The sequence below is a fragment of the Colletotrichum destructivum genome, chromosome 10, assembly GCF_034447905.1.
Source record: "Colletotrichum destructivum chromosome 10, complete sequence".
Lineage (NCBI taxonomy): Eukaryota > Fungi > Ascomycota > Sordariomycetes > Glomerellales > Glomerellaceae > Colletotrichum > Colletotrichum destructivum.
In genome coordinates this window covers 2,580,891-2,605,589 of record NC_085905.1, presented here as the reverse complement: position 1 = coordinate 2,605,589, position 24,699 = coordinate 2,580,891, and the positions used below count along the sequence as shown (strand labels likewise).

At 54.5% G+C, this 24,699-nt stretch overlaps 8 protein-coding genes across 8 annotated transcripts; 5 read left to right on the top strand and 3 right to left on the bottom strand.

Moving 5' to 3' along the window:
• Positions 1–341: 341 nt before the first annotated feature.
• CDEST_15080 (uncharacterized protein) lies at positions 342–2,520 on the bottom strand. Its single transcript, XM_062931236.1, has 6 exons — positions 2,268–2,520; positions 1,947–2,135; positions 1,803–1,845; positions 1,558–1,739; positions 1,197–1,476; positions 342–1,100 (listed from the first exon to the last, which is right to left on the bottom strand). The coding sequence occupies exons 1-6, from the start codon at positions 2,392–2,394 to the stop codon at positions 467–469; spliced, it is 1,455 nt and encodes a 484-aa protein (XP_062787287.1). The 5' UTR covers positions 2,395–2,520; the 3' UTR covers positions 342–466.
• A 595-nt stretch (positions 2,521–3,115) lies between these two features.
• On the top strand, positions 3,116–3,842 carry CDEST_15079 (uncharacterized protein). The gene is made up of 2 exons (XM_062931235.1): positions 3,116–3,228; positions 3,307–3,842. The coding sequence occupies exon 2, from the start codon at positions 3,383–3,385 to the stop codon at positions 3,683–3,685; it is 303 nt and encodes a 100-aa protein (XP_062787286.1). The 5' UTR covers positions 3,116–3,228; positions 3,307–3,382; the 3' UTR covers positions 3,686–3,842.
• Positions 3,843–4,130: 288 nt separating this feature from the next.
• Positions 4,131–5,715, top strand: CDEST_15078 (Putative 2EXR domain-containing protein). The gene has a single exon (XM_062931234.1). It carries the CDS (start codon positions 4,224–4,226, stop codon positions 5,577–5,579), a length of 1,356 nt encoding a protein of 451 aa, XP_062787285.1. The 5' UTR covers positions 4,131–4,223; the 3' UTR covers positions 5,580–5,715.
• Positions 5,716–10,039: 4,324 nt separating this feature from the next.
• CDEST_15077 (uncharacterized protein) lies at positions 10,040–10,658 on the bottom strand (the record flags this gene model as incomplete). Its single annotated transcript, XM_062931233.1, has 2 exons — positions 10,328–10,658; positions 10,040–10,281 (listed from the first exon to the last, which is right to left on the bottom strand). Exons 1-2 carry the CDS (start codon positions 10,413–10,415, stop codon positions 10,040–10,042), a joined length of 330 nt encoding a protein of 109 aa, XP_062787284.1. The 5' UTR covers positions 10,416–10,658.
• A 1,920-nt stretch (positions 10,659–12,578) lies between these two features.
• CDEST_15076 (Putative major facilitator superfamily, MFS transporter superfamily) lies at positions 12,579–15,053 on the top strand. Its single transcript, XM_062931232.1, has 8 exons — positions 12,579–12,982; positions 13,040–13,069; positions 13,130–13,202; positions 13,268–13,310; positions 13,374–13,428; positions 13,495–14,037; positions 14,096–14,359; positions 14,428–15,053. The coding sequence occupies exons 1-8, from the start codon at positions 12,581–12,583 to the stop codon at positions 14,698–14,700; spliced, it is 1,683 nt and encodes a 560-aa protein (XP_062787283.1). The 5' UTR covers positions 12,579–12,580; the 3' UTR covers positions 14,701–15,053.
• Positions 15,054–15,373: 320 nt separating this feature from the next.
• Positions 15,374–17,190, top strand: CDEST_15075 (Putative zn(2)Cys(6) fungal-type DNA-binding domain-containing protein; the record flags this gene model as incomplete). The annotated part of the gene is made up of 2 exons (XM_062931231.1): positions 15,374–15,600; positions 15,669–17,190. Exons 1-2 carry the CDS (start codon positions 15,458–15,460, stop codon positions 17,188–17,190), a joined length of 1,665 nt encoding a protein of 554 aa, XP_062787282.1. The 5' UTR covers positions 15,374–15,457.
• A 3,642-nt stretch (positions 17,191–20,832) lies between these two features.
• CDEST_15074 (Putative extracellular membrane protein, CFEM) lies at positions 20,833–21,492 on the top strand (the record flags this gene model as incomplete). The annotated part of the gene is made up of 2 exons (XM_062931230.1): positions 20,833–21,061; positions 21,164–21,492. 2 exons carry the CDS (start codon positions 20,833–20,835, stop codon positions 21,490–21,492), a joined length of 558 nt encoding a protein of 185 aa, XP_062787281.1.
• A 379-nt stretch (positions 21,493–21,871) lies between these two features.
• Positions 21,872–24,380, bottom strand: CDEST_15073 (Putative peptidase M43, pregnancy-associated plasma-A; the record flags this gene model as incomplete). Its single annotated transcript, XM_062931229.1, has 7 exons — positions 21,872–22,177; positions 22,260–22,532; positions 22,754–22,981; positions 23,058–23,601; positions 23,678–23,829; positions 23,897–24,241; positions 24,330–24,380. 7 exons carry the CDS (start codon positions 24,378–24,380, stop codon positions 21,872–21,874), a joined length of 1,899 nt encoding a protein of 632 aa, XP_062787280.1.
• Between the last annotated feature and the right edge of the window lie 319 nt (positions 24,381–24,699).

Below are 24,699 nucleotides of genomic sequence, written 5' to 3'. Positions count from 1 at the left end.
TGGGTACCCGTGGCCTTTGAGTGTGGTCTCTTGCTTGATGGGCATGTCGGATGGCTCCGCCCATGCTAGAACGAAGCCGAGGGTTCGAAGGAGGCTGGTAGACGACTGGTGTTCTCAGGTAACGCAGGAGAGTCTTCGCGTCTTTGAACCAGAGGTAACAACTGCCAGAACCGTTACCACCTATCCCGTCCTGAAATATCGTTGTCATGTTTTAATATTAAGGTTATTTACCATCATATCTGGATTTATCAGTCGGTAGCAGTCATTTCTAATGGCATTGCCATGTCCAGGTCACCGACCTCACCACTTTCCAACTGGAAATTATATCAACACATTGCGGTGAGCCTATGTGACAGCCTGAAAGCCATGGCTATAAAACAATAAAATTTGGTGCCTGATATAGATATACCCATCTTGATACGCCCAAAACTCCGTGCTCTGCTCCATGACGTCTAATCCAGCACTATTAGTCGTAAGGCGTCCTCGGGAGCGCTTTGTCCCTCGCATCAGGCCTTCCATAAACCGAGAACTTCGAGTGCAAACTCGGACTGACCCCGGGGCTCATAGCCCGAGGACTAGGCGCGGCCAATCCTGGGCTCAAGTGACCCGACGGAGCGTGGGAGTGAGGGGGTGGAAACCTCGGCGTGCCGAGCCTCGACGCGGGATTCGACTGCGAGCCGTGGGGGAATCTCGGGCTCAAGTTCCCGTCCGGGGCAAACCGAGGGCTATAGCTGCCGCTCTGAGGGAACCTGGGGCTCAGGTCGGCCAGAGAGAACTCTTCCGCGGGGCGAGGTGGCCGAGCCGGCCGCTGCAGCGGGGAGGGTGCCGAGTTCCCAAAGGATATGGACAGGTTCCGCTTCTGCTGTCGGTGCTTCCGCTGGAACCTTTTCGGGACGAAGGCGTCGTAGATCTTGCGCTGGAAGGTCTTGGTCGTCCCAAAGACGAGAAAGGCGACTAGGCTCGGGGTGACGCCTGGCACGTAGCCCCGGACGCTCGATCGTGCTCGCTTGAGGCTGAGGTCGGGCTGCAGGTTGTCGGCTGTATCGATGGTGTGGCTCGCTGCCGCGATGCGCGGGATGACGTTTGTGTATTCGAAGACGCTGGGTGCGAATATTAGCCTACTCATTCGTCTCGGGGAGACGGCCTTAGACAGGGGAGGAGGGGGAGGGAGGGGGGGGGGGCTGGGCATGAGTTACCAGAGGACCGCAAAGGCGATGGAAAGCCGCATCACGAGCCAGCTATCATACGTTTTGTTGTCACCAGCTCCGCTGTAGGCCCGACTCCGTCCACCTCGGCTCGAGCCGCTGCCGAGCCATACCGACCGCGCCTTGCTTCCGCCGTCGTCATTGCTGCTCGGCAGCGACGAGTCGGCGTTTCCGTAAAGAATGTTCCACGTGGTGAGAGTCCGTCGCGAGTGGACGTATCTGATCAAAATCATAAGAAGCAGAATGGCGCTGCCAAAGAGACTGAGAACGACTGTGTGTGCTTCCGTCAGCGGGCAAGGCTCGCGTATGCGTTGGTGTTTACTCCAGGCGGGCTTTCCATAGTATGACTGACATTGGGTATTTGCAACAAACATGTACACGAGAAATGAGTCTTGAGCAGGAGGCGAAAGCATCAGGCCGACGGTTATGCTCGTGAGAACGACGGGCAGAGTCCTTCCAATGATGGAGATGGTGTGCGTCGTCCTCGGCGTCGTGGCAAACCAGCCATAAACACTCGCAGCTAAAGACAAAGCACTGCCTCGTGTCAGCAACCGATAGTTACGGCTCGCTCAGCCAAGCAAAACAGATGGGACTTACAAGAAGAAGACAAAGGTGGACGCGATTGTGAAACCAAAGATGCCTAACACCAGCCAAGGATTGGGATTAGAACATGCCACCTCCCAGATGAAACAGACAACTGTGCCGAGAACCGCCGGCAACGAGGCTCGGCTTAGAACTTACGGACATAGCTCAAGACGAGCTTGACACCCCGTGATCCCTTGTGGTATTGAACTTCGGCATTGTCGGCGTTCTCTCTCGCGTAGTAGAACTGGTCCGTCAAGATGTCCACCCAGAAAGCGTAATCGTAGAACTGCTGGCAGATGCTGGTTGTGGTAATGACGAGGGTGGCGTACGAGATGCAAGCAATGTCTGCGTACCGTCCGATGTTAGTTCGTCCGATAGTCTGTGAAAAAAAGATCGAACGGCCGGAGTCGAAGAGAGAGAGAGAGAGAGAGAGAGAGAGAGAGAGAGAGAGAGAGAGAGAACAGATGACAAACTCACAGCTTGTCCTGTCGTTGTGCGTCCAGAGCAGCCACAGCAGCAAGACGTTGGAGAAGAAGCAGATGAAGGAGTAGCAGATCACCGCGACGGCTTCTGCATCAACAGCCGACGGGAGCTGGAAAACCATTTGGGACTGCCGTGGACGCCGCGACGTCACCCGTACATGGCGGAAGCTTCGAAAGATGCGCTTGTGAAGGACCAAGCTCGTTTTTGCTCTTCCGAGACTTTCACTCGAGTCCCTCTGACGGGGAACACTGCGTTTTTGATGTGATGTTGCAGCGAGCACGCACGTAGGCCTGGGAGCTCATCCTCCTCCCCCCTACCCTTCCCACCAGACCAGGGGAATTGGCTGATCCTGGGCATCTCAGCCCCGTGTGGGGGGGTTAAACTCTGGAGCTTGTTGGGTTGTTCCTTTGGTTTTTTCCTGTTCGTCATTCGATGCGGATCCCGGATTCAACGTGCTATCTCGCACGGGAGGATGACTCGCCAGCATCGCGGGTCCCGTTTTTGGGATCGATTCTCCATCCTCCCGAAACGAACCCCTGGTCATGGCCTCTGGCTCCGGCGGCGTGGAGTCTGTTGGGGCCAGTCTTAGAAGCTCCCGGGTCGCGAGACTAGCCGGAAAGGTAGCCGAGCTCGCGGGCCTGACTCGTCGGTCGACCAATATTGCAACCACATTGGAACCTCTGCATATTAAAATAGCCTCTGGTAGAGTGGCCGGCGTTTCGACGTTTGGTGACCACGTGGTGCCGGGGTGTGTCCCTGATACGCTTTGCCTTGATTCTGATTTAAGTACCACTGTCTCGGCAGACCAGGCCGCACGCAACTTGAGACTCTCGGCTCGAACTCTCTCGTGGCCACAAGACGGCCATCAGGGACTTCAGCTCCAGATGCTTCATGCAAGTAGACTCGTTGCGCACTCGACGTACTATCCAGGGCCTTGCAAAGAATCGCCCGGGAGGTGGGTAATCTCCACACATGGAAGGGGGGAAGGGGGATCACATCAATCTATCGAAGTATTCCGTCTGACATCCAGCAGGCCACATGGATCCGGCCGGGGATAAACTTGATTTGTTAACTTCCGAGTTCATCTATGCCCCGGCTGGCGGGACCCAATGATTAACCGATGTGGATGGCGCACCATTCGAGCTTTTGGATTACGGTCTATGACAAATTATCTTCGGGCAGTTCTTTTTTGCAGCTCGTGCGAGACAAGTGGCATTTCTGAACGACTTCAAGTCAACCACACTAATCACATTAGCATTTGGCAAGCCTGCTCTCTCCAACCGTTCTGTTTCTCATCTCGTCGGGAAGCAGCTGCCATGGGGATGATGGGAATAATGGCTGTCGGGAAACGCGCCTTGGGGCTGGACCTGGGCCATTGCAGCCGAGAAACAACAAAGGCGTTGAAAACTTGAGACCCTTCCAGACAAGATTAGGAAACGATACTCCTCAAGCCTATGGGTCTGCACGATGATGGATTTTACGTGATGCTATGTTTGGCTATGAAAGTAGGCTTTCGATGCTTCATCAGTTGTCTTTCCGCGTATGGCGCTTGATAGAATGAGAATGACAAGTCACAACGAACTGTTGGACGAATTCTCCAAGGCAACAAAATCTCAAAATATCGAAAGCCTAGCGCATAAATGAGCCTTTATCGACAACAGTCAGATCAGTTCGTACGAGAGGCATTTGCGGCTAGCACGAAATGGTACAATTATCTGCCGGAGGCTAAACCATTTTTGACAGATGACTCCGTTCAGAATCCGAGAATCAGGCAGCAGTTATTGGGCGGTATTCCAGAGTTGCCGGGGTATTCCATAAAACACCAGCCAGAGTTAACCACTGGGCTTTAACCTTCAATCAATCTTCACCTCGTCAAGCCTAAGAAAGACTGCTACTTCGCCTTGGCACCGTCACCGGTTTCTTTCAAAAGCGCATTCGTACAGCAGACAAATGTCTTCGCGACCTCGTCCGCCACCCGGACCCAAAACTTGCATACACCTCGAACACGGGTGGTTCGATCCCAAAGTCAGCTTGCCGGCGAGGCCGTTGCGGGAGCCGCAGGATGTTTTGGAAGACCTTCTCCGCAACATCATAGTCAGCGGAAACACAAACGACGATGCAACGTTCTTGTCGGGACTCCTCGAGAGCGCCAACAAGCAACGAGCAACAACGAAAATGGAGGATCTGCCACAGTTCCACCAGTTCTCGCGCCTACCTCTCAGAATACGGAACCAAATATGGCTGTTCGCGATTCCAAGCCGTACAGTCCATGTAAGCGTCGACTCCCAGGGAAAAACTTGTTGGAACCGCCGTCTCCCCATCCCCGCTCCCGCCTTGGCTTGCCGTGAAGCCTGGCTCGTCATCATGCCACTGGTGCACGATGTTACTAAATGCCTGTACATATCAAGAGGACCGGGCGGTTGTACCATTGAAGATTCTTGGCCAGTGGTGAAGGAAGAGAGGAGAGTATCCTGGTTTACGTCGGCCGACACGCTGAGTGTTGGCGGTGCTTACTACACGTGCGAGACGCTGGACTGGTTTTTCGGGCGAAACGTGCCCATCACCGCTGATATTGCAATCCCCTTGCGGAGTTTGCAGGAACAAGTTGCCATTACCACATTCTTCCAAAACCACAACTGTCTCAAGGTCGTCCTCCAGACCATCGATATTCTCGTCGCGAAAACGGCAAAGACCTCTGGCAAGTTTTCTCGCGTCAAGGTCGGTGTAATGGCCTTCAGAAACCCCGTCAGTTTTGTCAACGTCAAGGGGGTCAAAGATTGGTCCCGCCACGAGAGAGACCCCGTCGACAGGAACGTCGCCTTTGGACCTCCTCCAAACTTTGGGTTTCAAGTCGCCCATAACGTCGAGCTACACGACCGAGCCCGCTTGGAGGAACTTCTCAGTCTGGTATCAGCCATGGGTGGATCTAGTTGGGATGGTTGTGCCGGTAAGCACCGGCTTGATGCCATGGAAGACTGGACCAGGGCCTTTTGCTTCGATTGCCTGATGACATGGTGGGAGAAACGCGGGCGCGACCTGACTGAGGAGACCTTTTTCAAGCATCGACGAGAGGAGATGGAAACAAAGAGCACAGTTGGCGACGAGCCCAAAGAAGCTGACGAGGTTGATGTAAGGATGCCTCGGCTCATTCCGACCGTGAGGTTTCTCGTAAGATTTCAGGACATAGTGCCACCCGGTACTCTGTTAGACGAGCCCCAAGTGCGGATGCTCGCTCCACATCTGGACTTTGAGGCGCATGGTCACCTTCCTGACTGGATGATCAATGACTTTGAAGATGATCTCTGATTCGTCTCTTAGAAGTTGATATTGTTCGAGCATCGTTGAGAATGGAAAGATCTTCCAGCTCTTATTAATATAGCTGAATATCCATCAACCCGCGATTTGAGTTACCTGGAGCATGACCACCTAAATTATACCATCGTTGATGACATATTGAATGGAAGCATATGTATGCCTTAGTGACTGAGCCTAGCTCTAGCCCTCCCTTTGCTTAGCTGCTGCGAAGTAGATCCGTTTGGTACATAGTTAAGTATTAACAAGATAGAACTAAGCAACTCCTCGGAGACTTCTAGTTATGAAGGCTGTATCTTAGGACCATAGAAGCTTCAGATAAGCGCTAATAATTTGGATCACGGCCCGTTTACATCACCAAAAACCACAAGAAGAAAGGTTACAGCATACTGGCCGACTGACCACGGCTACGTATTTAACCGGATTCCTGTTGAGTTAGTGAGGCAAAGTTGGCTTAATTTTACAGGCTGGTATTGGATAGAGTGGTAGAGTTGCATAGGGCTAGGTAGTAGTTATTGAATGGTGTTATTTCAACCTGCCTTCCCCTTCTCCCTAGACAGCAGTGCCCCTTTATATCTAGCTGTTCCTCTAATAGACTAATAATCCACTAAGCCCCTTTATTAAAGCACTAGTACGCCTATAATAACCCTCTAGTAGGATTTCTTTCTTACTACATGCCTCTTCTCCTATCCTCTAGTTACTTTATATAGCGCCAAGGCAGCCTAGCCCTAACACTTGAGCGGCATCCTTCAATGTCGCCAAAATATAATGTCAAGTGTTAGAAATGTAAATAAACTTAGTAAAATAGTCTTTGGGATACAGATGAAGGGAAAGAGGAAGAGAAAGGAGGAAAGGGAAAAGAGAGGTGGTACCAGTAGTGCATTTTAGTACCACGTATTCTATCGACTAAGCAGTGAGTTCACCCAGCTAGCTGAGGTGAACTAATTTCACAGTGTATAATTTCTCAAGTGTTCTCAATAAATGCTTCGGGAAGATTGAAAAATGATCAAAGTATTAATTCCCAGCTTTCTAGGGCAATCGATCTTCTGAGAGACGCCTTCCGTCACCATACGTAGGTTCAGGAGCACAGCATGAGACTGGGATGCTAGTCGCTTTTGAGAAAGCATCAACTAAACAATAACCGCATAGGAACAAGTACAAGTTTTCTCTATTTGTATTGGTGTCGTGAGGAGCTCTCACGGCCACAGTATCGGTGGGTATCTGGACGGCATCTGGCACATGAGCCTACAACATGAACTTTCATGACAGACAAGTCAAGACAGGGGCCCTCGCTCATAAACACGGCTTGCCTGACCTGACCAAGATTATAGATTTCCGAGAATTGGAAAACTTTTGGTATATTCCGTTTGGATCTTTCCACTCTATTGGGTTTTGCTTTGACCGTTTAATGAACCATAGAGATGTTGAAGCGCTGCAGCACAGTTCCTTCCATACCAAGCGCTTATCAGGGTGCTACGGAGGGTCAAGAGAATCGGACTGGGACCGCGGAGGTACATAGAAAAGGATGGGGCAAAGTGCGGAAAAAGAAAGAATCAAGGGAACTGGAAGACCGAAAGGTCATTCGAACAAGATCAGCTTGGTGTCCATGAGATAGCTCTACTTCCGAGAAAATTGAACACAAGAAAATTTCTGTACTTACATACGTTCACCCGACCAAGGCCAAAAACCATGAGAAGGGCCGCCAACTTGCAGAATGTGCTGCTCCTCATCACTTTGTAATCGGCATTATATTAGTCTTCTGTGACGAAAACAATCAACAAAAATGACACAATCGGTCTTGCAAGATATGACAAAGAGGCACAGAAACCTGTGACGCGTCCAAAGTATCCATACCCGGAGCTCCAAGTCCAACGATATCCGCCTTGAGCGGAATATATCGGGAGAGGACGGGAAACCGAGGCGCTCCCAAGGTTCGAACCCCTGCCAGATATGAGCTTGGCGCAAGGGACAAGACTTGGCCCGCAGAGCCAACCCCTCTAGGAGGAATGAGGAGATTTCCGGTCGGAAAGTCTACTTGGCCTAGTGGCGAGAACGTGAGTGTATCTACGATAGTGCGGTTCTTGGCTTCTTGGAATGGCAACCAGTAGCGACAAGGCGTTTGGACGGTTGAAAGTCTGTTGGCGTGTTGTAGCCCCTGAGTCTGGGAAGGACAAAGACTTGATGGGATGATTTTGAGTAATAACGATGCAGACTTTTGGGTCTATCTATGGAGATAATCACTGCTGGGTGCCTCCGATCATTGGTATCCAAAGATAACTCTACGGGCCGATTCGCACGGAAGATGTCATCTCAAAAATCATCACGGGGATATGGCTCATCTGAACCATCCATACATCGCCCCAGAGGAGATCCATCCGTGCCTGGGCAAATGCAGCAAGACGTAAGCTGGGATGCATCCAACAGCAAATGTTTGAGTCTGATATGAGGCTCGGCGCCAACACGGCATGCCGCCAAAATAGAAGACACCTGGAACGACAACACAGGGCTTTGAGGCTTTGACCTGGATCGAACGTTGAGGACTGCGTTTCAAGGCATCGATCGGTCCTTATCCAAGAAACTCCATGGGTTGTTGGCGTTGTTCCTCCACCTTGAGGCTGTTTTCGTTTCCTCCAAGTTTCCCAGTGCAATTGATAACAACTCCTACCGTTTCTTACACACCTTGGCTGCCGGTGGCCTCTCCCGTTTCTGGGCAAAGGAGAATGGATGCAACATGGCCTGACAGCCCCCACAGTCACGAGGCCTGTATGTGGGGCGTTAGTTCTTGTTCAAGGTGCAACTCATTTTTTTCATACTGGTCGAGGCTGGAAGAACTGTCTTGTCCGACTTGTCTCGGACGACCTGCGGAAAGCCGGTTTTGATTTCGTCCCCCCCGGGTTGTGGGGGGATGCAGGACGTGAAGGAGTATCAGGTTGGACTATCCAGTGGCCGACGGCGACGATCCAATGGCTTACACCGTTTGCTCATCATATGCAACCACAACCCAGAGTGGTCAAGCCAGAATCTGACCGAGGGATACTGCCCCACTGCCGCTGATGGCAAGAATATCAAATCTCACCTCGTACGGTTGCCGACAGCTGAATCATGCGCCCTCGGAGCATAGAACGCGGTTGCGGGCTGAGTGCAGCGGGACCCTACGACTCCGGGCAAGGGGAGGATGAGAGGCACCTGGTGGCGCGAACAGGGTCCGGCGAGGGAGGGAGAGGCAGACAAAAAGTCAGTCTTGGGGCCCGGCTGGCTGGCGTTGCATAGACAAGGTGACATCAAGGCCGGCCTCCGCTGCAGCATGGCTACCGACGTGGCGGTCAACGAATTGTGTTTGGATCTCGTGTCACTGGAGCAGAAGAAGTAGTGCGATGTGTGGAGATTTCGTATATCGACAGAATGCATCCAGCCCCCGTCACTGACCATGTCACCATGGACCTCCCCTCATCAATGGCGGCCACACTGGTCGAAAGATGGTCCCGACTGCTTTTCGTGCCTCCTCCACGCCCGGAGCCACGCGACTTTCCCCATGGGGAACTCGCAATCTTACTTGGGTTGAACTATCTGGGTCATGCATCTTATCTTGCCTGAATTTCGTACTTGTCCTCCCCGGGTCTCTCGCTCTCGCTCTCCGCTAAACAAAGAGCTGTCGGTGATTGTCCGACTGTCGTCCAAAGAGCCAAGCCGTCTAGGTGCTTTCGGTACGGTGTTTGCCCCGATGCCACGGACGGAGTTCAGCCCGGAGTCAACTCTGGCTGGCCCTGGACACGGGACCCAAGTCCAACCTAACTTAGTTGGGACCAGTTGGGCGCTGGGCACTGTTGGGGGGGGGGGGGGGGGGTCGGGGAAGAGCTTGGATTGGGTTTGGGGTAAAGTTGGGGAAGAGGAGAAGAGGAGGAGGGAGAAGAGGGAACGATGACGGGGTTCATACTGTACAAGCCGCCCACATCACTCACGCGCTTATCACCATGGAGGAAATGTCAGCGGAGGAGAGTGTCTGTACTCCGAGAAGTGGCTCCCACATCGTCGGACAAGTTATCCGTACAACGGACACACAGGAGTCAGGCAGGGGTGGTGCGGCATCTGAGGGGACGATCTGGTCCATCTGGCCGGTTCCCCGCACATAGATCTGTGTCTATGCAGAACGGGACAGGGAAAACGTTTATCTAACCACCGTGGCCCGCGATATCTTTTTGCCTACCCTCGAACAACTCTCTTGTTTTTTGTGCCGCGGGTGATAGTTGCGGCATCATCGCCGGGCTGGATATTGGTTTACCGCCGCTGAACTCACCGTGTTGGTGTCCCCCCCCCTCAACTGCCAGTCCATCATTACCCCCCTCCATCTTCCATGTCTTTTTCCCCCTCTCGCCAAGACACCGAGAACAGGCCTTGAGCCTGCATGCCCAGCTCTGCCTTCTGACGCTCGGCACTCTTGGCTTTCCACTGGGCGCTCAAGGTCTCAACCCATTCCACGCCAAGTTCAGTCTTGGCCACGGGGCGATCGAATCCAGCGTCGACGCCGGGCTGCACGAGGAGGAGGAGGAGGAGGAGGAGAGGACGCATGAAATATGCCTCATAGCTGCCGAGAAGAGAGAAACCTGGGGTTGGGTGGGAACAGACAACCCGGCTCGACCCAGAAGAAGGGTCCGAGATGGGCCACCATGGGACTCGAAGTCCGGGGAATCATCGTCGCCTAGCTTCTGTCAACTGTCACACCGGCTCTGACATTTCCGGGGAACGCGCCCACGGGGGAAACCCCGCAAGAAGCAGACAGACTACAGAATTTTCAGTCTCGCCTAGGGCGTTCGTCCAGTCTGCTAGTCTCATTTCCTTGACGGGCTCTGCTCCGCTGGCCCACTCGGGGGCGACTGCTCGGAGAAGGGAAGATGAGACTCAAGCGGTTACGATGAGAGAGGTCTGTCGTGCTTAGAAGGGATGCGCAGCTCAGAATGTCTATCTTGGATGGCCATCTGCGATCCTACATCATCGTCGTTGTCCATCGTCAGACGGGACCAACCAGGCTTGCATGTCTACCGTGAGCCGCATGATTGGTCGGTCTATGGCCGACGTGCTTCGGGGGGCGAAGGCCAATATCGACGACTGCCGCTACGAATGAGCAATGGCGTCAAGGGATCTTCCGCGGGGGCGGCAGAATGAATCAGTGTGGTCAAGTTGGACCGCATGTGGAGAGCTTTCATCACGCTTATTCACACTACGGACCCATCGCCATGGAACAGTTCGTGTGGCTCTCCAGGAGCTACATGGGCTCTAGTAAGACTGAACGTCCGTGTCGTACCCCAACACAACTCACAAACAGATACTAGATAGAGCCTTTTGGGGACAAATTGAGACTACAATGTATACCTTTGCGAAAAGCTTCGCCTCAGCCGCCGTTGGTCTTGCAGCCTCCATGGAAGCATTCTAGCGCGCCGCGCCAGAACGAAGCTTTCCCCCCAAGTTACCCCCGGCGCGCCGCGCAACTGCCGAGAAGAAGCCAAAGGGACCAAACCGAACCAAACTACTCCGCCAAGAATAAGGGCTTGACCACGTCTGACAATGGCGTATTTGCTGTTCGGTTGAGAGGGGGCGGGGGGCAGGGAGGGAGGGAGGGCAAGGAGGGCTACGCTACACGAGCACACACGACTGGACACTCCATATTACACAACACAACCACACATGCAGCTCACAAAACACACTGACGCCTCCCTCCGTCAGTCGTCAAGGTAGGGAATGCCTGGGTAAGCTACTGGCCACGCCGTTCAGAGCGTTGTTGGCTAAGCTCGACAGACAAGGTTGGCGCTGGTTGGGGCCGCTTGGCGCTACGCCATTTACTTGGAACCCGCATTGCACCTCGCCCTCGGTGGTCCTTGCTGGTGTTTGACAGATCTAGACCGGCATGGAACCCTTTGCTCCCAATTGCTCTGTTCAGGATACGTACGATGTATGTTTTGTTCAAAAAGGAACGTCTCCACGGCAAGGAGGCCGAGAAAGGGAGCAACGCGGGGAACACTGCGGGACGTTGTCCTTTCTCGAGCCTTTGGGCAGCGTCTAAGTAAGTCGTCCGTCCGTCCATCTCCACCGGCTGGCTTCCCCCTCTTTACCCCGGATGGGGAACGACAGACATGCACTGCACAGCCCACGGCACCCACGCGACCCCCGGTCTTGACTCAACGCGATGCGGGCGTTCCCCCAGATGTAGAGATGTGGCGCCCTAGGGAAATGGGGACTAGAACGGGCGTCCTCTGTCTAAGTCCCCTCTCCAACATTCATCACTGCTTTACTGGACTGATGACATGAGGGTTTTCCAACACTTTGATCCCCGGGCGAGTCATCAGGCCGCAGGGCCAAGAAAGGTCTTCGTACCACTCCATCTTTTTCCTCCCAGGAGTCACCCTTCCCCACCGGGGAATTTGATATACCCTCGTCCGGCAGTCCACACACCAATTACTGCCCATCCAATAAATCATGTATGACGAGAATGTGAGGAGAGCAACGTCTAGGATCGACACCAACTCTCCTTTCTGCCAAGGAGCCAGGGAAGGGGGGGCACGCACCGGGCTGGCAACAAGAAAGCAAGGTAGGTAGCATCGCCCGAGCTTGGTTTCTCTTGGTAACCCGTCTTTTGTAGCACGACTTGACAAGCGGATCATTTCGTCCATCCTGGCGGCTGCCGTGAATAGCAGCTAGCCGACGTACATGCCCTTCTCAGGATCCTCCTCCGCCATCCGCCTGGGCAAGCTTTTACTTGGGGGGTGTCCGGATAGTTGCCATGGATGTTCGGAACATGTCGGACGTGACTTGGCAAACAATGAACCAAGTCTAACGTCTGATAGTGGTGTATGTCACTATGTTGCGTGTGTTTTGTGTATGTGTGTAGCTATCACAGAGAACAACCACATCCATGTCCCGGTCGATCGAGGGGCACGACTCTCGAGGCCGTCACACGAGGTCTCGAGCCTGGGTTTCCTCCCCCCCCCCCCCCCCCCCCCACCATGACCGAGTACATAACAGCCTCCATCCCCGTGGGGAGATGGAGAGACGAGACTTACTCTTCATGGTGCTCTGAGCTCAGCGACGCCCAGTTGTCACCCGTCCAGTTCATTTACAATTCCACTTCAAGACTTTTGTGTAAAAAGGCTTGGATAAGACCACTGTCTACACCAGATTGTTTTCAGCATCGGCTTCTTGCCCAAATCAGATTGTCGTTCACAAACATGGCTCCCAACATCAACGACGCCGACAGGGTCAAGGACGCCGAGCCTCAGATCTTTGAGGACGAGAACCCCGAAAAGCCCATCCCCCGCAACACGGGCAAAGTCGACTACTCTGGTGCCCAGGAAAAGACTGATCCCAAGGAGATTGCCCTTGTAAAGAAGCTGGACAGATGGATGATGGTAAGCTCCATCCGTCATGCGTCTTCATCATCCGATGACTAACAGCTTTATGTGTAGCCGATGCTCTGGTCTATGTACTGGTTGAACGTCAGTAGCAATCCCCGCATGCCTTTTGCCTTTAATTAAATGTACTGACTAGAGAAACAGTATCTCGATCGCAATGCCATCGCGCTGGCGCGTCTCAACAACCTTGAGGAAGACCTCAACCTCACCGGGTCCCGTACGTCGTCAAACAGTTCTCATCCGGAATCCCAGCCAACTAACTAACACTTTGGAATACTGCAGAGTACCAGACCTGCGTGTCGATTCTCTTTGTCGGTTACATCTTGTACGTATCGCATCCCTCCAATTACGGCTGTTTGCATCCCAGAGCTAACTCTAGCTTCTCCAGGGGTCAGATTCCATCCAACATGTTCCTCACCCGAACCCGTCCTAGTCGTTACATGGTATGTATTGCTTAGGATCTCGGGAATGATTTGACGGGAAGGAACGCAAAGCTGACTCGCGGCTAGGGCACGATGATGATGTTGTGGGCCGTTGTCAGCGCTCTGACGGCCGTCTCCAAGGACTTCACCGGCCTCTTGCTGACCCGATTCTTCCTCGGAGTCACAGAGGCTCCCTACTACCCCGGAGCCGTCTACCTGCTGTCCATCTTCTACACCCGTAAGGAGGTCGCCACCCGCATCGCCATCCTGTACACCGGCAACATCCTCGCCACCGCCTTTGCCGGCCTCATCGCCGCCGGCATCTTCCACGGCATGGACGGCCTCGGAGGCCTCGCTGGCTGGAAGTGGCTGTTCATCTTGCAAGGCGCCGTGACGTTTGTGATTGCCGTCGTGGGGTTCTTCCTGCTGCCGGACTTCCCTCAGAACACGAAGTGGTTGACGCAGGAGGAACGCGACCTCGCACACAACCGGATGGAGCTCGACACCGTCGGCAACCAGGGAGCTTCTGGCACCATGAAGGGTTTGCGCGAGGCGTTGAAGGACCCTCTGGTTTGGATCTTTTGTGCGATGGCTCACATGCATCTCGCTGCCAACGGCTTCAAGAACTTTGTAAGCTGGAATCACCGCCACGTGAAGAACTATCATGAGCGAGACTGACACGTTGCAGTTCCCTACTGTCGTCGAAACTCTCGGCTTCAACACCACCATCACTCTTGTCCTCACTTGCCCCCCCTATTTGATCGCTGGAGCGATCACCATTGCCGTGTCGTGGTCTTCTGGCAAGTTTAACGAGCGCACATGGCACATCACTGCTTCTAAGGCCGTTGCTGTCGTTGGTTTCGTGTCGGCTGCTGCAACTTTGAACCTGGCCGGAAGATACATTTCGATGGTGATCTTCACGATCGGAACATATGGTGTAAACAGTCTGATTGTAAGTGAACATGAGCTTTTTGTCTCATCACATACAGTTGACAGGTCAGCTAACATATGACCTCCCAGCTCGGATGGTGCGGTAGTGTCTGCGGACAGACTAAGGAGAAGAAGGCCGCCGCCTTGGCTGCTGTTACAACGATCATGAACATCAGCTTCATCTGGACGCCTTATCTCTGGCCCAGCAGCGACGAGCCGCGTTACGCCATAGCTATGGGAAGCTCCGCCGGGTTCAGCATCGCGACTGCGGCGCTTGCGTGGCTGGTCAAGATCATCCTGAAGAAGCGCAACGCGAAGCTGAGAGCCTCGCACGACGAGACGGGCGTCTTCTATGTCTACTAAATGGATGCAGAGGAATTGTGTGTGCTGTTGTTATTCATTGATATCGCGAGGTTGCCGAACCTTCAAGGAAGAAAAAGGCCAGGTCTGGGATTAAACCAGAGCTATGATTTACGCTGTCAATGATAGATATCAGATGTTGCAAATACCAGGATTTGGTCTTACTGCATATTCCAATGCCCTAGGGAAAAATGCTTTGCGAAAAGTCAGGACGTTATCAAAATATGTTGCCATTGCAAACATGTCGAAAAACGTCGTCCTCTGAAGCTCATTTCCTAAAAGAAAACCCACTGGTTCTCTTCTGACTAAGGGCTAAATTCTGAGTCCTAGCCTTTCCGTCAGCTTTTCTCAATGCCATCATTATCAAGGATGCATCCGGGACAGAGGTGTCAGAGAGACAGGAACATGACATCATGGCATATCAAGGGTACGGATTGCTCTATTTGTTCAAACTACGCGAACCCCTGACGCCGCTGATCATAGGAACGCGAATCAGAGCGGCGGATGGATGGATGGACGGAAGGATCCTTTGGGGATTGGACGAATCTCGCTGGCCGGATGAAGCGAGGTTGCGTTTGCGCTATTAATATTCCAACTAATCCCTTTTCGACATTGGACGTCGGATATTATTCATGATTAAAAAATCGTAGCCTGCAGTTCTACTTTAACCACCAATGCCAAAGATTGCCGCGAACCGCTAAAACCATAAGCAATATCAAAGTTGCACAGCGGAAGTGTGGAACAGGGCAGTCTATCTGAGATGTCGGACGTTATGTCTCTCACTGGGACCTTGAGAAGCCTACCGGAAGCGGCCCCTAATGTGGTCAAGTTTGCCCTCGCGGAGCGGCCCAAGGCCAACCGGAGACACGCTCCCAAATCCCGGGCTGGGTGTGTCACATGCAAGTGAGTGATGCTGATGGCAACAGTGAGATCCAAGAAGATCGCTAGACTCACAACCTTCACCATCACAGGAAGCGGCGTGTGCGCTGCGATGAAGCGAAGCCGACATGTCTGAACTGCGCGAAATCCAAACGAGCGTGTGAGGGATACGTCCAGAAGCCGACGGCCACGGAAGCCAAGTTGCGAGAGTATCGGCCAATTCTCATCAAACCAAACTACGAGACCCATGTCTTCACCAGCCAGCTCGAAAGGGACCAATTCGAGTACTGGATGACATTTAGCAAAGAGTTCACCCTGTTTCCCTCGGACCTCGTGACGCAGCTAATCCCCCAGATCGCCCGCGAGGAACCCGCCATCCGCCACGCCGCCTTCGCCATCGGCGCCGCCACCCTCGGCAGCGATAGCCGCGGGCAACGGACCTCTGGCGCTGGCCCGTACACGAAAGACGCCTTCCAGCACTACGGCCGGGCGATCCATCTCATCCGGTCCAGCGAGTCGGACCCTAGGAGCATGCCGCGTGCCCTTCTCTCGTGCCTGCTGTTCGTCACGTTCGAGGCGATCCAGGGAAACTATAGAGCCGCCCTGACGCACATCAATCACGGCTGCAGCATGCTCGACCAGCTCCTGCGGCAGGGCGTCAGTGGAGGGTGCCCCCCGAAGCTCGTCGACGAGGTCATGTCGGGCTTCCAGCGCTTCACGCTCCAGTCGTGGACCGTCAACGGGTACCATCCGCCCGAGACGGAGACGTGGGTGCCGTGGTGCTGCCGCGGCAAGCGGAGCCGATACGCCGTCGACGAGCTGCCGGCCGTGTTCGGCGACCTTTCCGAGGCCCATCGGTGGTGGCAAGTCGTGCAGCATCACATCGTGTACCGTACGCAGATGTCCTCGTCTCTGCGTTTCGGAGACCTCTCGACGCCTGCGTCAGGATTGGAACAGTTGTCCCAAGATCAGATCAAAAAGTACTGTGGCATTCTCACCCGGTGGAGGTCTAGCTTTCAGCATCTGGACGAGAAAGCCAGTGAAACCCCCGATGAGAATACCGATGAAAACACCGGGCAAGATCGAGATCAGGACAAGAGGGCAAGCCTTCAGATTCTTAGTCTCAAGTTGTTGCACCTCTCATTCGAGATATACGTCAAGACATCTCAATTCACCAACAAGGAAGTCTTGACGAAGCTGACGCCCAGCTTCAAAGAGGTGGTGTCGATGAGCAAAACGGTCCTCGAGGGGCAGTCGCCCTCGGAAAAATCCAAAGAGGTGTTCACCATGGACACCAGCCCGAGCTGGTCGCTCCTCTCGGCCAGCACCTTTTGTACGGACCCGGCTGTGAGGGAGGAGGCTCATTTCTTGCTGCGGGACTATCCCCGGCGAGACGGCATCTGGGACACGAGGCTATTCACCGCCATATCCAAAGCGAGCCAAGACCCGCAGACACAGGAAAACTGGGCTTGTGGCGACCACTTCGACGCGGTGCTGCTCAACAAGGAGATGGTGACGTACAGAGACGAGGCCTGGCGGCGGAAGTTTGCCCTCGCAGAAGGAAGATGGCGGATTGTAGACGAGCAGAAGTTGCCGGTCGCGTCTTCCAAATGAACCACGTGAAGTTGATCATAGTAACATGGATAAATAAGCATTCAAAAGTCTTGTCAACCTGGTTGTCAACATAGGAGGAGAGATTGAGGATGGAATTGGTAGTCAAGGTGGAAAACAATTGCTAGAGCGAGTGTTGCTACTCAAGATCTCAGCCAAGCATCTCGTTCAACCAATCAGGGACGAGTCCTTAGTCCCATATAGTCCAGTGGTTAGGATACTCCGCTTTCAGTCCCATGGAAGCGTTCCGGAGAGACCCGAGTTCGAACCTCGGTGTGGGAACTTGCTTTTTGAATTTTCATCAAACTTGAGGCATTGCGGCTTTCATATAGCTTTTTTTTTTTCTCCAGCTGAAGAGGAGGGAGCATCTGGATGTTGTTGCAGTCAGTATAACGGAAGTTGCTATTATGATTGCTTGCAGTCTGTATTTCAAGTATACTAGCTAGGACAGACACGCTTCGAAAGATTAATCAACTAAGGTATGTTCTGGGCGATATACTACATCAGGTAGTCTGATCTCACTCTGCCTGCCGGTCGGCCGTGTACAAAGGAGATCGGCTGCCGGACCCGATCCAGGTCGGCGGAAGTGCCACGTCAGGACCCGGACGTTGCCCGGGTCTCCCGGGAAAGAAACGAATCTCGCATGCAAGCAAGATAATGCGCAGCAAATGCAGGATGATGGGCCCCAAGCTGGCCTGAACGTCCAAGGGGGAGGAAGGGAAAAGCAAAAACTTGCACCAGCTTCAGTGATAGCTGACGGATAAGGAAAAAGAAAGAATGGAAAACGGGCGAGGAGCGGGACTCCTGCACATCGAACCGACATCGGGCGCGAAACCCCTCCAGAAGGAACCCCAAAGGACGGTTGTGAATCCAAAAGCTCATGGTCGCATTGAGGCATGTTGGTTCAACATGATCAAGGCAATATTCTGGTCGTAAGGGTCCCAACGTTTGACACGATAAAGTCGGCAATCCCAGCGGCCTCCCCACATGGTTGTGCCGTCAGTCCCGCGAGGCGAGATTAAGAAAGATGTCCCCTGAACATTTGATGCCGTCTTGCTGATAGACTGAATGACAAGCCGAATGGATGCCAGAATCACAGATTTAACAACGCCTCCCAGTATTTTGTGATCGTAGCCTTTGCCAAACAACACAAGCCCTGGCCGCGTGGGGCAAGATGCATCGATCTCTACCCCCATGCCACCACATTTCGGGTAACAACTGGCGAAAGCAGCTATTTTCCATCAGCGAGACAATTAGAGCTGCCGTCTGGTCTAGTCCCGGGGTTTGAAGAGAGAAACGGGCCCAAGTGGAAGACACTAATGGGTGAGCGAAAGATGGAAAAGGGTGGCCAGCTCGGCCGATTCGTCGAGGGGCCATCGCCGACGCATCCCTGCACCGCCCCAGCAGAAGGACCGGACTGGGGTTTCCTCGAGTCTCGACCAGTAGGGGCTCAGCTACCAAGTTACTGCTCGGGTTGTTGTTCTGGTCTGGTCTAGTCTGGCCTGACCCGTCATTGGCTCTGGCTTTGAATGAAATCAGTCGACGGGGGATTCCGGCTCTCAGCTTCAGCCAGTCTGAGTCTCGTTCTGCAAGGATTTCTCACTGCCGGAGGAGAAAAGAGATGGCGGTGGCTGATTTGCTTTTTCCCCCTCCCAGAGCTGTCAGCGTCATGGCGTACATGTGACAGAAGCAAGAATGCGCCCGAAATCAGATGCTTTTTTTCTTTTCTTCACATTCCTCACGCCCCTCTGTTTCTGCAGGATGAAGGCAAAAAGGAAGCATATTCGCCTCGGCAGGCCTGCATCCATCAACCAGGGGGGGTCTCATCATGTCTTCACCAAAGCGGAATGGCGTCGTGCGGGGGAGATTGGCATCCCCTCTAGAGGAAAACATGAATGCTCCCCCTCTTCGGTGCCATCCCCAAAGGAGCGTGAAGTGAGTGTGAGAGTCCGGTTCTAGCGGAAGTGATGGTGTTGTCTACCCAATCAAGGCGAATAGTGACCATTCAATGTCACCTCGGCGGAACACTGTTGATGGAGGTGGAGGGAGCATGATGTTCCTGCATCCGCCCGTCTCCTTTTTTTGGGTTGGTGTGTCTACTCTCCTTGAGTTTTTCAATTTGCCTCCTCTCGTCGTACTGCATTGGGGCTGTTGTAGTTGGTTCCTCTCTCGTAATACGAGGAGACCATCTTCTCGGCAACGTCTCTGCCCTGGTTCTCGACTCCAGATGTATCGAGTTGGCTCCAAGGCCGCGGCCATCAAAGATGTTCGTTCGGTCACCTTTTGGATTAAACCTGCAGAGTGAATCGAGGCTTCATAAGCCACCACAACCTTGTGCGCCGTGATTGACTGGCCATGACCCAAAGGTTCATCTGACTGTGGGGTTCGTCGATGTTCAAGGTTCTTGTGGAATAACCGCGTTGGACAGCAAGGCTATTACGGTCGAGGCCAAGCAACGCTCCCGCTGTCTCCCCCAGTCATCGCAGAGCTTCTGTTTGGAGTCCGAGCATGCTGCCAACCAATATCATCAGTCTTTGACTTACAGGTAATTACTCATAACATGGCACCCAGTATCGGTCACATGGCTCAGAGATTGCACCTGATCCAACACAAGACAAACAGTTTCCCAACTTTACAGCCCCCCCCCCCCCCCCCCGGGGCCAATTTACATCATGCCGCACCCCTTCAAGGCATTCATCTCCTCCTTCTTCACATGTCCAACAAGGTAAGATGCCGAACTTGACGAACCGTCCAACCCTTCCAAACACGCCACCAGTCCCGCTAAGAAAGTTCCTGCAATACGCGCCGCGGTCGGTAGGAGAGGGAGGCCCCGGCACCAAGATGATCCCCGTCCCCATCGGAGGTGACTATCCAATCCGGTATCCCATCCCCGTCCAACCCCCCTGGCTCTGCAACCCTCCATGTTAGCCCGCACGATCACCGGCGCAGCCCTGAGGCCCGCAGACCACTCGTGGACCGGGGATGACGCGGGGAAGCAACTACGAGGTACTATCTTCAAGGCCGCCCCTGGTGACAGTTGCTGCTTTTCTTTTTCATCAATATCGTTGCAACGCGCGCATGCACATGCACACATGCAACGAAGTCCACCCGGGCCTAGCTATCCGCTCTCCTCCCCCAGATTTCCTTCTTTCGCCTTGCCAAGGTACGTGGCCAAGGCGGTCCCCCTTGAGATGTTCTTTCGCACTACCTCGCCTGTTCTCACCTGTCCAGGTTCTCCCTTGACTAGTCCAGATGTTTGTGCGTGTGTGTGTGTGTGTGTGTGTGTGGTTAGTAACAGGTGTGATGGACGGAACTGGACCTACACGTTTGGAGTCCACCTTGGCCCCTTGAGTTTGTCCGTCTCTTCCCAGCTCTCGTCAGACCACCCAACCAGGTTCCTTCAGTCAACACTCCCGATCTGCCATGCAGCAAACTCAGTTTGTACCCAAACGGACAAGAGGCATCGGAGTGCAGCTGTCTTGTCCATCATTTGCATAAAAGGGCCGCTCCCTTCCCTCGGTCTCATCCTCTCTTCCCGATCTCCTGCCTCTCATCCACATTCGCTATCCTCGATCAACCTCACAGACCATTCCACTCTCTTATACCACCACCCACCACCACCAACCCCCAATAAACACATCCAGAATGAAGTACTCCTTCGTCATCGCCGCCCTCGTGGCCGCCGTCGCAGCCCAGGTCGACCCTACCATCATCCCTGAGTGTGCTCGCCAGTGCCTTCTGGATGCCACCGCCTCGGCCACCTCCTGCAAGGCGGGTGACTACACCTGCACCTGCACGGCCGAGAACAAGGCCGCCATCCAGAGCGCCGCTACCGGCTGCGTCGTCGCGGCCTGTGGCCTCGATGTGGCTCTGCGTAAGTTCATGGCCCTTTGTCCCCTTCCTCTTCCCTCTTCGTCAACCCCGTCGATGAGTGAGAACCAACAAGCAACTGACCATTCTTCCCCCCCACCCGCAGAGCAAGTCGTCCCCGCCTCTAACCAGCTCTGTGAGGCCGCCGCCGCCGGTGGCGGTGCCCTGAGCTCTGCCGTCGAGACCGCATCGTCGGCCGCGTCCGTCGCCTCTTCGGTCGCCTCGGCCGCCTCCTCGGCCGCCTCCTCCGTGAGCATCCCCACCTCGGCCTCGGGCTCCATGTCCCTGCCCTACACCACCGGCGGCGTCACCGCTTCCCCTACCGCCACCGTCACCAGCAGCCGCCCGACTACCACCGCCGTCCAGGCCGGCGCCGCTGGCATTGCCCCCATCGGAGGCCTCGCCATGGTCCTCCTCGGTGCCCTTGCTCTCTAAGCGGAGTTCGGGTACCCACAGAGGGTGCGATGACGAGCCGTGGGGTGTTTTTGTTAAGTCATGAAAAGTTGAAATGAAATGGATCATGGTTCATGTTGGTACGGGAAAAACATAGGGTTTTACAACGTCTTCTTGTGTGGGATCGGGAGCGTAGTAGTTGTGAAAAGCAACAGAATCTACCTCGTAGATAATTTTAATGCGTTCTTTTTGGCTGACTCTCTCCTCTGATTCGCAACTCTTATCTGTTCGTGTCCTTGAGGGAGCGTCTTTTGAGGGAATTCATGCGATGATTCACAACCACAGACTAGCTCTGACTTACACTCATCAGGATCAGGGCCCAGGTATCCCATCGTTGCCCATCCCATATTGAACCACACACTCAGAAGAACGTCATCAAGACCCACGGCGCCGCCAAACCGGCCCAGAGCTTGCTCCAAGAACGCTCGACCGTGGCCGCCGGGCTGTGCGGCGTGTTCATCAGGATGTTGGCCTGCTTGTCGACGTCTGGACACTTGCCCTCCAGTAAATCTTGCATGCTGGACCGCTTCTTTACGGCAGCCGTCCCGTCCGGCATGCACTCGCCCGTCTCGTACCCGCGGCGGAACTGGAGGGCGTTCGCAAACATGCGCGCCTTCTGGTCCGTGGTGAAGCCGTCCCGTGGCGTCTTGCCGCGGCACGAAGAGTACTGTTTGGCAGAAGCAAAGCCGCCGCCGTCAGCAACCGTCACACGCCCGGGATGAGTAGAGAGCAGATGATGGGTGACTCACGCTCATGTAATTGTTGATCTCGATGGCTGGTCCGCCGGCACAGGTCACCTGCGAGCACTGATATAGGACGTCGCGGTTCCCCGAGGTTTGCGTGGCATTGGTCAAGCCGTCTTGGACGACGCACTCCTGGTTGGCGACGTCAAAGGTGTGGCCCAGGCCGAGCCAGTGGCCGACATCATGGATGAGCGTCGTGGCATCGCCGCCCTGGACGCGAGCCTCTTCGATAACAATGCCGTCGGCCTCGTCAAGCTTTTCGTTGGGAAACGTGGCATACTAGGTCATTGGGTCAGTTTGCTGTCTATGTCGGCAGTATTTGTCCAGTTATAGGGGGGTAGCGTGAGCGAGTGAGTGAGTGATTGAGAGGGGTGGGTAAAAAGTGAGTGAGTAGGTGAAAATGAGAGTGAGAATGAGAGGGAGAATGAAAGTGAGAATGAGAGTGAGAACGAAAATGAGAGTGATGGGAAGAGTAATGGAGAGACCAAATCAAAGCTTACACTGTTCAGCTCCTGGTTGTCCTTCTGACTAGTGCGGAGTCCGTTCACGATCCAGACGGTGAGCACCAGCTTGCCTGGGGCGCGGGTGCGACGCTGCCATTCCTCCAGCTTGCCTTCGTGCCGCGTGACCTTCGACCAGTCCTCGTTTGCCTTTGGCTCCCACCAGTTGAGCGCCATGAAGCGGAAGTTGATCTTGACCGCGCCCAACGCCTCGTTGAGGGTGTCGACCTGCCCAACGTCAGCTCCGAGAAAACGGGGTGATCGGTCGACGGAGAGAGGAGAGACAACTCGCCTGTGCTTTGACCCTGGACTCCAGCTCGTTAGGTCGCTCGGCCGTGCTGGAAGCCCTCATGTAGTGGAAGTAGACGCCGACCTCCAGCGAATCGACGGCCCTGCAGTTCTGGAAGCCCCGCAGGTCCCTCGACAAGAGCGGCACCCAGTCCAGCACCTCGTCGACGAGGCCCTTGCGCCTAGTCAGCTTCTCCGAGTACTTGTTCTGGCACTGCGAGATGACGTCGGGGATGGAGATCTTGCCCTTGTCGACGGGCGCCGGATCTTTGTTGACGAAGTACTCGAAGTAGGCCGTCTCGAGCACGGCGATGGCCTTGGCGTTCTTCTCGTTGATGGCCTTCTCGGGGATGTTGACGGTGAGCTCGGCGTGGAGCTGGTCGGGGCTCGACACGTCGGGCGGCGTTGGCTCGGTGGACTCGGGCGTGGCCTCGATGGCTGTCTCGTTGACGGCACGGAAGGCGTCCGAGGGCTGGGCGGCGAAGGCGACCGTCGTGGCGAGCTCAGGAGACAAGCCCGTGTTGGTGGCCCCATCGGCCCCGGGTGAGCCGGCTCCGGATCTTTTCTTTGCTTAGCGGAGGGTTTCCGTCGTGGACGAGCAACGAGCAACGAGCCACGAGATGACGGGAGACTTACGACCCGGCGGAAGCGGTTCCGATGGTGCCGTTTACCCCACGAACCCCGGAAACCTGGGGCCCAACAGTGGTAGCAGCAATTGAGGGCTGTTCCTGGCCAGATGCTATGCTGCCGGAAGGTTCTTGTGGCGAGTTAGACTGCACCCGGGTGCCCTGTATATTGTTAGATATGGGGATGTTCGACGATGGTTCGGGAGGTCGGTCGCCTCCTCTTGAAGACACAGCGGGCTCTCTCGAAGACACGGCGGGCTCTCTCGAAGACACGGCGGGCTCTCTCGATGACACGACGGGCTCTCTCGATGACACGGCTGGCACTCCTGCGGGCGTAGTTGGCCCTCCTTGGATCCTTGCTCCGTCGGATGAGTTCGGCGGCGTAGAACCCTGCGGTTCCTGCCGGGAAATCGGCGACGGATTGTCGCTGATCCGTGCCGATGCAGATTCTTCCGGTCTCGGTCTGCTCACGGAGGGGGAATCGGGTCTTACGGAAGGCTGAGCGGTGCTCAAGGGACCATCTGTTCCGGCTGGCGCAGAGGTTGGCAGGACTTGTTGGCTGGTGGGCTGACTGCTGGGAGGAGGAGCGGCTGCTGTGTACGGGACGACTGTTGTTAGATTGATACTGGTCTCGACATATGGGCTTGGATCCTTGTTAGTACCTTGAGAGCTCTGAGATGCCGATGGCGGTGCGATAAGTGTTGACGGCGCATCAGGGATTGACGGTGAGCTGGAGTCCTGCGCGCATGCTCCGGCGGCCAACGCCAGAACGGCGACAACGAGTTGCGGAATCCTCATGATGGATGGAGAAACAACAAGAGTGACGAGAAAGATGTCTCGAAAGTCGTCAGCAGCACCAAAGGAATGTGAACAAACCATCGAGGGAGGCGTGAGACGCCGCGGCGAGCTCGCCGTACTGATATTATATGTTGAGGCATCAGCAATCACACTCCCCAGGAACTTTCCTTGGCAGAAGAAAAATGCCACAACGACCGGCGACGAGAGGTAACCTGGACGCATCCAGCATGTCCC

What these genes read in the sequence shown, in the direction of transcription:
- CDEST_15080 (XM_062931236.1), bottom strand. Translation starts at nt 2,394, where the DNA reads ATGGTTTTCCAGCTCCCGTCGGCTGTTGATGCAGAAGCCGTCGCGGTG. An exon ending in TCCACCTTTGTCTTCTTCTT is followed by an intron (nt 1,740 to 1,802) that starts GTAAGTCCCATC and finishes GACACGAGGCAG; the next exon opens with TGCTTTGTCTTTAGCTGCGA. An exon ending in GTTTGTTGCAAATACCCAAT is followed by an intron (nt 1,477 to 1,557) that starts GTCAGTCATACT and finishes AAGCACACACAG; the next exon opens with TCGTTCTCAGTCTCTTTGGC.
- CDEST_15079 (XM_062931235.1), top strand. Translation starts at nt 3,383, where the DNA reads ATGATTAACCGATGTGGATGGCGCACCATTCGAGCTTTTGGATTACGG.
- CDEST_15078 (XM_062931234.1), top strand. Translation starts at nt 4,224, where the DNA reads ATGTCTTCGCGACCTCGTCCGCCACCCGGACCCAAAACTTGCATACAC.
- CDEST_15076 (XM_062931232.1), top strand. Translation starts at nt 12,581, where the DNA reads ATGACCGAGTACATAACAGCCTCCATCCCCGTGGGGAGATGGAGAGAC. An exon ending in AGCTGGACAGATGGATGATG is followed by an intron (nt 12,983 to 13,039) that starts GTAAGCTCCATC and finishes CTTTATGTGTAG; the next exon opens with CCGATGCTCTGGTCTATGTA. An exon ending in ATGGTGTAAACAGTCTGATT is followed by an intron (nt 14,360 to 14,427) that starts GTAAGTGAACAT and finishes ATGACCTCCCAG; the next exon opens with CTCGGATGGTGCGGTAGTGT.